Source organism: Fusarium poae (genome assembly GCF_019609905.1).
Source record: "Fusarium poae strain DAOMC 252244 chromosome Unknown contig_2, whole genome shotgun sequence".
Taxonomy (NCBI): Eukaryota; Fungi; Ascomycota; class Sordariomycetes; order Hypocreales; family Nectriaceae; genus Fusarium; species Fusarium poae.
In genome coordinates, this window is record NW_025408660.1 from 499805 (window position 1) to 512058 (window position 12254).

The 12254-nt window shown below is 48.4% G+C and overlaps 3 protein-coding genes across 3 annotated transcripts; 1 reads left to right on the forward strand and 2 right to left on the reverse strand.

The window, feature by feature from the left end:
• Positions 1 to 385: 385 nt before the first annotated feature.
• FPOAC1_013426 (uncharacterized protein) lies at positions 386 to 690 on the reverse strand (the record flags this gene model as incomplete). The annotated part of the gene is made up of 2 exons (XM_044857767.1): positions 386 to 538; positions 598 to 690. The coding sequence occupies 2 exons, from the start codon at positions 688 to 690 to the stop codon at positions 386 to 388; spliced, it is 246 nt and encodes an 81-aa protein (XP_044701149.1).
• A 1813-nt stretch (positions 691 to 2503) lies between these two features.
• FUS4_2 (Secreted aspartic protease fus4) lies at positions 2504 to 3703 on the forward strand (the record flags this gene model as incomplete). The annotated part of the gene is made up of 1 exon (XM_044857768.1): positions 2504 to 3703. The coding sequence occupies one exon, from the start codon at positions 2504 to 2506 to the stop codon at positions 3701 to 3703; it is 1200 nt and encodes a 399-aa protein (XP_044701150.1).
• Positions 3704 to 8218: 4515 nt separating this feature from the next.
• Positions 8219 to 10315, reverse strand: FPOAC1_013428 (uncharacterized protein; the record flags this gene model as incomplete). The annotated part of the gene is made up of 4 exons (XM_044857769.1): positions 8219 to 9399; positions 9451 to 10067; positions 10115 to 10192; positions 10242 to 10315. The coding sequence occupies 4 exons, from the start codon at positions 10313 to 10315 to the stop codon at positions 8219 to 8221; spliced, it is 1950 nt and encodes a 649-aa protein (XP_044701151.1).
• Positions 10316 to 12254: the final 1939 nt, after the last annotated feature.

Sequence of the window (12254 nt, forward strand, 5' to 3'; positions counted from 1 at the left end):
CAAGTTTCCCGTTTTGATCCTCGTTCGCTATCTATGACCCAAATTGCTTGCTTTCTGTTGGAAAATTTCGGATTTTCCGCCTCTTGTTCATCCGTCCTTGAATTCTTGCTTGTTGCTGTCCTCAGGAACCTTTCCTTCGTGGCTTCGTGCTGCAACTCTGTCGGTGCCAATGCACCGTGCTGTGCGACCATGATACCTACAGTCTCCCCCCAGCTATCGGCTTTGTCTGTAAGATAACCTCCCTCGTTAAACCCCGGGGCTCTTTCTGTACGCCATGTTCCATGTCTTTCTGCTTTTGTTGCCTCCTGCTGGGTTCCTATGTGGCCATGTATTCGTTATCTGTGTATGTATCGCTACCGGCGATGGTGACAATAGTAGGCATCGACTATCCCATGTAGTGCGATGCTCCGCTCGGTTCGAGATGTCGGATTACTGAGTATGAGAGCTCCCGCGCGGCTTCCTCAGACGTTATCAGGTAACGAAAGGGGACCAATCCCTCGATACGGTATTTTGTGGGGGCGACAGTGGGCAAGTCTGTCTGTAATCTGTAGTGTTGTGTGGCATCATTCGTAGCATGCCGGGTATCTGGTGCTCTACCACGCGGGAGGTGATACCGTTCTGTCCGTCATCTCGTCGTAGTGGGACGTCGCAAACCTTGGCTAGGAGATGGGCCGACCAACAAAAACCCATATGTGACTGTATGTTTTATTTCGAAGCTGCTGGTGGAAATGTTTGGGCTTCATCGTCGCACTGCATGGAATACGTCGTAGCTCAGCTAAGATCGTCACCGTTCGCGGACACGTGGTTTTCGTGGTATGCTCTGATTGTTTCGCGCTCTTTTCTCGCCCGCGACCGTACCCCGACCTCTGCGGCCATCAAGACACCTCGGGGAAGATGAAATGACCGGTCAAAGCCATTACGGCCACGGGCGGGAGTGTTGTGCTCAATATGTAGCTGTTGTTTCAAAAATTCGTTCTCGCTGTTGTGAAAAGTTTTTTAAGCGTCCAGGCTTCGAAATTGATCGTATAGATCGATCAAATAGATCAGACAGAGCTTCACGTGACGAGGCAATGAAGCTGCGGAATCCAAAAAAGGAAGGTGGTGGGGCGCCTTCCTCCTTAGAAAGCTCTCAACAGCAGCGTCTCTCCACCAATTGCGCCTGCCAGAAATGCTTTGTGGGACATGCGACGTATTGCGATCCACATAGAGGCAGAATCCAGGGTAGCCTACCCTGCACCTCACCGATTTATATATGGTCCACCTGATCGACGATCAAATCGATTGGTCGATCGATTTCGAAGCTTGCCTCTCGCAATCGAAGGACTTTTGAGACCTTATATCTTCGACTGGTTCCTTCTAGGACTCAAGTCCTAGAAAGTCCTAGATGAAAGTCCTACGATCTAAGTTTAGGACTTCAAACTTTAATCCTAAACCTTAACCCTAAATGTGACGGGTGAAGGTTCCCAAGGGATAAACTAGTCCGTACTGGTTTATGTTGGCAGAGTCGTAGGGCGTTGTCACTGAGCGTTGCGAAGTGTCACGTCTCTTAATAGTGAATAGAGCGGGTCAGGCGTATTCAGGTAAAGAAGTTTTGTTGATAGCTGGTAGGCCATCGTACTATCTAGTGCTAAGCGAATGTATATATACATGAGGGCTCACTGAGGTGGGAGTGAGCCTTAGGGGAAGGCTCACGATGCAGGGAGTGAGCTTTGGCAAAAGGCTCACTACATGTTAGGTGAGCTACAGGGTAGTTGGTGTGGAGGGCTCACGATGTGTCGGGTGAGCCTATGGATGATTGGTGAAAAAGGTGGGGTACACGTGACGCTGGGACAGGGATCGTGACACCATGCTACTGTCTAATACAAGCTTCACTACAAACAAGGCAGCCGAAACAATATCGTTCCGTTAAGAATTTCCTGATTTAGATAGATCATGGGCCACGGAGTACACCGCGGCAGCTGCCTGAAACGCAACTGGCCAAGAATCGTGATGGCAAATCATTCGAAGGATCAAGGATGGTTCGAAAACTATGCTTGGCTTGTTTGTCAGGGCGCCTGATTTCGCTTTTTCGAGTTTAGACGAAGCGCAAGAATGGGCGAAGCAGAAACATCCACCATGTTCGATATGATACGTAAGGCTGAGCCCCTCCCCTGCAAGCGTCGTCCCACTTTCTAAGATAAGATCAAAAGTAAATAATCTTGGGGGGTGTAAGCAGGCTCAAGATCCCGAAGGATCGCCTTGCATCGAAGGATGATATCGTTCGATACGAATTTCCCACTCATTGGCCAGTGGACTAGTCCTATCTTGAAGTAGAAAGAAACTTGTTTAGAGAGTCCCTTTATATCGGATAACTCCATTGACTTGTCGTCAGAAAACGAAATAAAGTGTGCATGACCGCCCTGCTCATGCAATCGCAACAGATCATCAAGTCTGACACTTGCCCCTCAATCTACCACTTTTGGATCTTTCATCGTTTATCATTTACCCAAACGAGTCTGCAACTATGCTTGCTGATGCAACCATCTTGGCCGTGTTGCTCGGGGCTCTTGTTCCGGCACATGCAGCCGCTTTGACGTTGGAACACCGCTCCCCTAGCTCTGGTAACTCGGTTGCAGTACCTGCCTATTGGGACGTGTATGGCTATCTGTTCAATGTCACTGTTGGTTCGCCTCCCCAGGAACTTACGATGCTTAGCGACATGACATGGATGGCTCCCTTTGTACGATCTGGACGATGTCTCGGCGAATTCAATCCTGATCTCTGTGCGGGACAAGAACAACCATTCTTTAACGAGCGTGACTCGGAATCATTCAGCAATGCCTCTTTTGCCCAGACCACGTGGCCCATCACAGCCTTTGCGCCCAACTTCACCGTAGACTACGGGCGAGATGAGGTGTGCATTGGACATGTCTGCAACAGCGATATGCTTATGCAGGTCTCCAACTTCCCGTATCCTGCAAGTGTCGTGCCTGCAGTCCCGTTCGGTGGCATCTTTGGCTTGGCCCCTCCGCCATCCAAGCGGGCCGAAACATCAGAACCTGCCAACTACCAAGCATGGCAGGAAGGCAACATGGGACCCTTGGTAGGCTGGCACACGTGCGCCACGCTGGACTCAACGTCGAGCTGTCAGGGGGGTGATGCTCAGCTCGTCTTTGGGAGTACAGATACTTCCATGTATGACACCAAGCAGTTACAGTCCTATGGGATCCAGAACCCAGAATGGCTCAGCGACGCGTTCTACCCGGCTACGCCCCCGCGCAGCAACTACTGGAGTACTCCGCTTACGGGCATGTGGGTCAAAGACGATGGAAACAAGTCAAAGAACTATGCTGTCCCTTTCGAGGCTGCCAAGGGTGGTAAAACGACACCCCCCCTGGCTGTTGTAGACGAAGGATCTGAAGGACTGGGTGCTCCACTCTCCCTCAACGGCTACAAGTACCTTGTCAGTAAGACGGATGCCAAGCCGGCCTCCACCGCTGTCATCGAAAAGATCATGAGCCAGGGATCAACAGGATACAACACCGATATGCAGGACTGGTACACTCTATCGTGCGACGATCTGGACAGATATCCTGATCTCGTCTATGAGTTTGATGGAGGGAAGGAGTACACGATTCCTCGGCGTCGTCTAGGCGCACAGGACCTGTGTGCTCGGGGCACAGACCCCCCTGTCAGCAGGCTAGGGGCACAGCCCCCTGACTAAGCATTTCCCGTTGAATTAGAAATTGACTGAATGTACTAACGCATTCAACGGAGCCGACAGCTACCCTTTGACTGTGATTATTGAAATAGGGACGGGAAGGGCTAACCAAATTATACACAGCTATGACAGCCGGAGAATGTTCAATAGCTTTGCTACCGAGTGACCGTCTAACACCCATGACTTCCAACAATGATACAATCTTCTGTGCGCCCACTAGCTAAGTGCAAAGCTTCTTGTTCCCTACTGTCTGCTTCTATTCTCTCCCAAATTTCTTTGACGCCTCTTCTTCTATTGGCTAAAGGATTGTCTCCCATCTCCTCGGCGACCTGGGCTTCAATCCGCTCATCCTCCGCCTTACTCCAATCCAAATACGCCATCATCTCCTCTTTCGTCCATTCTCTTGATCCTGTTGACGTGATACAGCGCTTGGACATCTGTTTGTAGTCCAGGCACCACTCGTAGCTATGTTTGTCATACCTGAGTGGGAGCCCCATCGCCCTGCGATATTGTTGGTTCGTCTTGATGCTGCCAGCTGGCTGCACTGCGTACCACGCGCTTCTTGCGGCAACATATCTTTCATATATTTCCTGTGGAGAATCGTACCTCGGTGGTGATGGCGATGGCCGGCCAAGCGAAGGGGGTTGCTCATGAACAGGAGATTCCGGCCGCTGAGAGGCGCCACCGGGCGAGTCTTGCAAGGTCCCAGTCATAGTCTCCGGCTGAGAGGCGAGGACTGCCGGTGCCGCTGTCATTGCCGATGCTTCTGTTTCTGCCAGTGCCTTTGCCTCTGCTGCTACCTTTTCCAAGAGCTCTTGATGCCGCAAGGGACATGCCTTCGAATTCATTTGGTGACCGACTTCATGGCATTTGCTGCATTTTGGCGGGGCCTTTGCCCTTACCTTTCCTGTAGTCGCAGCGGCTTCAAAGGAGCTTGGTAGTCTTTTTGTACTTGACTGTGGCAGATTTGATATAGTAGCCCTTGCATCTATGCGAGTGCGAGGCTCCAGAAGTAACTGTTGCTGCCCTGGGCGCTTCAGATGCCAATGCTTGTGGAAATGCTCAAGAAGAAGAACTTGGCCTTGTTCTTGTAAGGTCTGAAGTAGGTGAGCGCAAGGCAATCCCAGTGTACGCATAAAAATACCAGTACAGCGAGGCAGAGGGGGTTTTTTATCCAAAAGCCGCTTTCGTTGCTCTTCAACCTTCCTCAACGCCTCAAAAGATACCCAACCTTGAACAGCACTATACAGAGCTATACGAAGCTCAATTGGTTGTCGAAGTTGCTGTTGGGCTTGATTTGACTGTAGCTGATGGACCTGATTGGTAACAGCTCGTGTAATAGCACCCCAAGCCTCAAATAGATCTAGTGTCGATGTATTTAGATAGCTTTTAAGTAGACTATGAATACCTTCCACACGAGAAGTAACGACAGTACCAAAGTGAAGATGCTGATCAACCCAAGCTTTTACAAGCTTCTCCTTGTGAGGGTTTAGCCACGTTGCATGCAAATATCCAATCTCATTGGCGTAGGCGGGTAGATATCGCTGCTCAAGCTGCTGAACCCGCTGATCAAAGGTTACCTGATCAGCTGATTGAATGATTAAATGCCACTGGTTATAGAACTCTTGCCAGCTAAGAAGCTCTGCCTCGATTGTCTTTGGATCTGTTCGGTGTTGAATAAAGGCCGGCCGACAATAAGCAAGGACTGCCTTATTAGCATGCCAAAGGCATAATAGAAGGACTGCAGATGGAAAGCAGATAGCAACTGCATTTATACAAGCTAAAGCACAGTCCGTAATAATGACAGACGGAAAGCTTGTATTGCAGACCTCATATAAAGACTTCAGTCGTTCGAGAGCCCATTGGTAGTCTAGTTCCTCTTCGCCGCTGAGGAATGCAAAAGCAATGCAGAATGATCGTTGACAGGCATCAACGCCGATAATGTCGAGAAGCGGCATGCCATACCGATTCGTCTTATATGTGCAGTCTAGAAGAAGAAGGTCAGGATATGCTTGCAGATAGGTAAGTGATTCAGGATGAGCAAATAAAACTGCTGTAACCCGTCCTACGCTATCTACCTGCATACGATTCCAAAAGCCTTCTTGATCTAGCTGGTTAATAAGAGCATGCATTGTGTTCTGGCCAAAACGAGATGATCGTCGAGCTTCTGCAATGCTGTTGGAGATATCCTTCTGAGTTGCAATGGAATTTGAATGTTGTCGAATATAGGTTCTAATCTCTTTTGAGCTGATTCCAGCCTTTGTAAGATTGCTGATTGTTGATTTATCGTCCTTCGAGAGCCTTCGAAGAACAGGATGAGCAGTGGGATGGGTGCTTGGCGTGTGGTTATGTGTAGCATATTGACTATCCGATCGATGTCGTACAACCCAGCCAGATGCATCGGGTAACTCCTTTGCGGTGATAGAGAAGGGGCAGAGGGTGCTTCGAGTGCAGGTTGCTCGAATACGGCTTCTTGAGTCGCTTGGAGGCCGACGGGCACGATCGCAAGTGAAGTAAACTGTAAGTCTCCCAGACTTGCCTTTGTTGGACCTTCCGGTAACAAAAGCATAGCCTCGTGGTGCTGCCCAGCGATTGATCGCTTGGAATAGATCATCTCGAGATGCATATGTATGCTCAGGAGGTAAGCAGTCATCCGGAAATTGATCCATTTAAGTTAATTAATAAAATGATACAGAGATCAAGATAAAGATGCTTAGCCCCTGAAAATCGCTCCCCCAACATCCCATAAATGATGAATGCTTAGTCAGGGGTCTGTGCCCCGAGCACACAGGTCCTGTGCGCCTAGACGACGCCTCAATAAAGGACCGACACTTGCAGGACCGACGGCGCTCCAGGACCGCGTCGCTCCCACCACAACACCAGTAGTATATATACATTCGCTTAGCGCTAGATAGTACGATGGCCTACCAGCTATCAATAAAACTTCCTTACCTGAATACGCCTTACCCGCTCTATTCACTATTAGGAGACGTGACACTTCGCAACTGCTCAGTGACAACGCCCTACGACTCTGCCAACATAAACCAGTACGGACTAGTTTATCCCTTGGGAATCTTCACCCGTCACACAAAGGGAAAGAGCAGGCCGCTCCTTGCAGGGGTGTTTAGAGAAGCGGAGGATATCGACGCGGCTGTAAGGATACTCCAAGAAGATATAGAGATGAGTAAGGGGGCAGAAAGTGATGGCGAGCCTAGGGAATTGGTAGTGTAGGTAGGCAGACAATGCCAAACATCTTTGGGGTACGGTACTTGGAGATAAGGTGCATATCGATGCCGAGCTTGTCAAAAAATTGGACTGCAACTGGATATTGCTTCGTATGAAACTGAAACCAGTTCATATGAAACTGAAACTATACTGACGTCCGGTGTCATGAAACTGAAACTCCCCCCAGTTTCAGTTTCATAGCGTGGCTATCCAACACTGTCTGCAGCCGACTTCTTTTTCGTACGTACAACAAGGCATTCCACTCGTTCTCGCAGTATCCCTACTCTAATACCGGCCTGATCAGCATTCCAACACTCAGAAGGACCGATATTATAGTTAGCAATGACTTCGCGAAGTCTTTGAAACCACTCTTTGGTCTCTTCTATGCCTGCGGCTTCATATTCGGCACGAGAAACTTCCCTTGCCTTCAGTATCGATTTCTGAAGCTCAGGATGATTATCTTGGAAGCGGCTGTACCACATCTTGCTCAGAGGCTCTGCTTCAGGATCTCTGCGGCGGCGCAAGGTATTTGCTGCATCTTCAATCTCATACTTTGCGGCAGGCAATCCTGACCTATCCATCCATATAACGAAGCTCACGATAGCTTCTTCTTCTTCATCCGTCAAAAGTCGTGGCCGCCCTACGATTCCATCTACCAATTCCGAAGCATCAAGAGTATTTGCAGCTTCTAGCCGCTTAATCACACGTGAGATGCTCCCGCGATTAGAGCCGCGATATCTCTTTGCAGCTTCACGAACCGAGAGAGGCTGCTGCAGAGCTCCTGTAGCGCTACTAATCAGGCCCCTTCGGTGGCGAACGCGTGACCGAACAACGGCCTGACCGGCGAGGAGATTTACTTGTGAGGTCATATTGAAGGTTGGACAAATTTTCGTTATTTTCACTGATTTATGTCTAGCTTTTCATGTGTTTTTGTTTTTGGTGCAAGAAGCCGCCAAAGTCAGACAGCCGGCCGTGCGGAGGTGTCACGCGATTGTGTTGGTGTCACGCGATTTTGTGGCCAACTAAGCTTACTTAGTTGGCCCCCCCCCCCCCCCGGCTCGAGCCAACGGGTAAAGCTATTCAAGATGCCAAAACCTCTTCAGGAATCACGAGTCCTATTACCAGCTACCCTAAATCCACCACCTTCAATCCATTCAATCAATGATAACCCAAAATGGATTGATGTTTATGTAATCCGTATTCGATGTTGATTGACGTTGAGTTGACGTTGATCGTCAATCCATTCAACATATTGAAATACGTTGAGTTGAGCACACCCTTGATTCTGACTGTTTAAGCGTTTTTCCTTTTGAAAAAAGGAGATATTCCAAAACTCCAAATCCAGAGCCATTCTTGGGAACTCGCCATGTCATGTCCCTTCTCCTCCGAGTCCTGCTCAATAGGACCAACCCTCGCCTGTAACAACACATCCTCCCAAATCGGCGGTTTACATCTCTTTCCAACGCCTACGGCCTCGGCTTCAACACCAAATTCCAAAAGCGCCTTTTCGCTACACCACTCCCCCGTCGCCATCAACCCAACTGGTATTTTTCCAACCGTCTCTTTATCCGCTTCTTCACCCGCCCTCTCCTGTCCCTCAGGTATCACAAACCCAGCGGGAACGGATAGAGAAGGCATGCCGCATAAATTGGCCAGCCAGACATACGTCATACTCTCTATCGTGAGGTTTCCGTCATTCAGACCGCGCTTTAGTTCACTGGCTCCGCCGCGGATCGGAGCGCCAGGGCAGGCTGTTGTGGGGGTTATTATTATCATTCCTGGGTAGGTTTGCCATAGGTGGGAGAGATGTTGCATCAAGAGGTTGCGGAGCTTTTGGGCGAGGACATAATCGCCTGCTGGGATTGTACGGCCGATAGCGAGGAGAAGTTTATTTGCGGGAGTTATGTTGGCGGGTTTGGGGAGGAGGGAGGCTGCGTCGGCTAAAACGGTCATAGCGTGGGCGATTTGTCCTTCTTCCGTGAAAGGAATGCTAATAGGGACGATTGTGTAGCCATATTCCGTGCAGAGCTTTCTGATCATGGCTTTTGTTACACTCTTTACGCCGGGAGCTGCAAGGTCGAACCAAGGTTCGTAAATACCAAGCAGCTTTGTCCGTGGTCTTGAGGGCTCCTTGTATAGGTGTGGAAAAGTTGAGGTTGGGTGGGGATCCGAAATGACATTATAGACTGCTGTTAGAGAATACATGTCTGCTGCTATAGGTCCCTGCACACAGCAGGTTGGAGCTGGATTCGGTGTTGGGAATGATGAGAGACGCCCGTGAGTTGGTTTCAGACCGAATACGGAGCAGTAAGATGCCGGGATGCGAATACTTCCGCCTGCATCTCCACCAAGAGCAATGGGAATAAGACCTGCTCCAACTGCGTATCCTGAGCCAGATGAGCTACCTCCGGTGTAGTAGGTTGGATTGAACGGATTAAGTGGTGTGCCGTGATTGGGGTTGTTTCCGGTTGTATCTTTTACATCACGTTAGCGTACGCATCCAGATAACCAGATCTCCAACTTACCCATTCCAAATTCGTGCAAATTGAGTTTCCCCAGAACGATAACACCTGCCTCCTGCAGCTTTCTTACATTCCAATTTGTAATTGACCCAGTGCTGACTGTTTTGCCGGCATAGTTGGTCTTCGAACCCATTGTCATATCATACCCGTCCATATCAAAATCATCCTTGATAGCTGCGGGTACACCATCCAGAGGACTGAGAGGTCTACCCTCACGGTACCGAATGGTTGATTCCTTGGCAGCTTGCAAAACGAGATCGACTCTTGTGCTGATCCAGGCGGCTGAATGCTTTCCTGGAGGGCTGATGTCTCGACGAATGAGACGCAGCAATGTATTCGCGACATCTGTTGGAGTTGTTAAGCTCGACAGATACACATCTCTGTAATCAGCCACTGAATAATATGGCGTGTCAACTAGTAGTGATTCTATGACAGGAGTTGGTGGTGTTTCTGTTGGCCCCTGGCTCTCTTCATCCAGCTGAGTTGGAGTGTTTGATATGGGCACCACTGTTGGATCATATCGCGCCTCGTACAACTCCAACGATTCACGAATATTCCGTAGAGAACCAAAACCTGCATTGTGCCAGACGATTTCCCGAATGAACCGGATAAAATTAATGCTTGATCGGGTCAGTTAAGTCCAGGGATGTATGTAAGTTAAACTCACCTCAAAGCAACAAAGGCCAATAGACGGCCCCTCACAACTGGGTTGTCAAGCTTTCTAGGCTGTAACGGGGTATCCGGTCTTCTAAATGTTAGATCTCACTCAATAGAGTTACTAGTTTGTGACTGACCCTTGTGTCGGTTTTGGATAGTTTATAAAATGCTGGCGTTGGTCCACTAAGACGGGACTTGTTGTTGCTACCATAATCGTTCAAGATTCTTGATGGTGCGCGGAAGGTTCCAAGACGGGGTTGTGAGATATTGGCGAATTGAAGAAGCAAAACTCAAGAAGGGGCCATTAATTATCATGAAGAGATAAAGGGCTTTCAGTGAAGATATCAAATTTGGCCATCTGGTCGAGATGACGGAGCAATGGTATTTAACAAGAGCACTAACACGCTAGATAGGGCAGGGCGTCACAGACGTCACATGTGACGGCCTACCATGCCATGTGCCTTGAAGTGTGTCACGTTATGGCACTGGGCTCAATTAGGAAGTCAAATCGGCCACCAAAATGGGGTTGTGGGGAGCTGAAATTTGGTCCAAATCGCTTTGGTCGAAGCCGAGTCATTCATTGGCTGAAAGTAACCCCAATCCCACACTTGGGGTTAGCTAACATCATTGATTAGCCCCCTCAGACTGGACACTAAATGTAGTATAAAACTTATCACTATATAAATACATACATTATAGCCTTTAGACTCAACTTATTTATATTCTTATGAGACTTTCTAGCTTGTTGTTGGTATATCCGTCTTGGAAGTTGCTGACCTCGTCGTCGGTCTCAAGCTTTGCAGCCAATCAGAATTTTGTGGTCAAGATGTGGCCGTTTTTGGATATGTGGGGTCGTTACTCAGCCAATCATGAGTTTTGTGGTCAAGATCCATCCATTTTCAGAAGCGTATCACCGCTAACTCACGTAGGGTCTAGCGCAGCATTCCAAAAAGCTAGGCCAAATGCGAGGGAGATCCGTTAATTGTCCTTCAATGTCTGTATGAGTTTTCTTGTCGGTCATGTTATTGCAGGAGTTAGAACATTAGAATACGAATCAGCCCAGGCTAATACTCTACTTCCTGCGTTATAAGAGAGTAGATGTCTATATTGTAGGTATACTTACTGTAGCTAATCTAGCCCGCCGTAAGAGGTATTCTCGTGTAGTGATGCAATTTCTTGTACACGTACGTACGTACGTACTGTATTTTAGCCGCTGTACGTACAAATATGTACCATACAAATTTCCCCCTTCCTTTTTAGGTAATACTGGTAACTTAGTAGGCTTTTCACGGTCCTCGTCTTGTGCCATTCTGGCCTCAAACCTCTGATTCTGTTGAACAGTAGGATGGCCGCACGGGGTATCGTGTGACCTATCGGTCAGCTGTCGGCGACCCTAGACCCATTCAGGAAAGCATAATAAGCAGACCTCTCTCCAAGGAAGGCGGGGGAAAAAACGTACGACAATACACATACAATTAAGGACATCAAGGCGCACGCGATCCGTTCAACAGATTCAAGTGCTCAATACTGTAGCAAGTAAAACTAACTGGAATTCAATTTCCCTCAATTTAACGTTTTACTAGTAGTTAATCAATAACGTTATTTCATTATTAATATGACGTCCGTCATATATTTGTATAGCCTTGACTCAATCTCACCATGTCATACAGGCTGGTCCTCTACAACAGGCTTTCTATCCATACTCCATACTCCATACAGTGCCTTATGGAATATGGAATGCAACCCATATGGAAACAAAGAAATGACGTCATTTATATTATTAGCTAAACCGAATCTGGGTTGGAGCTCTGCCAGTCAGCCGAATCATCTAACCCCTCTACGTTGTTGTCCATAATACCTTCCGCTTTAAGTAAATCTTTATCAATCATCTGGAGGATATCGACAAGATCCTTCCCAGAAGCCCGTATACTCTTAGCAGCTGGGTCAAAGAGAAGTGGCTTGGCGATAGCGGAAGACGCGTTTGGCTAAGGGAAAAGCTCCATTCCGCCAAAGGCAAGGTCCATATCTCGATGGATGCATGGACATCTGAAGAAGGGACAAACTATCTTGCCGTTGTCGCTCACTTCCTAGATGAGCGCCACAAGCTGCAGACAGCTCTTCTAGGCATCCGCTGGATCTCTGTGTATTTC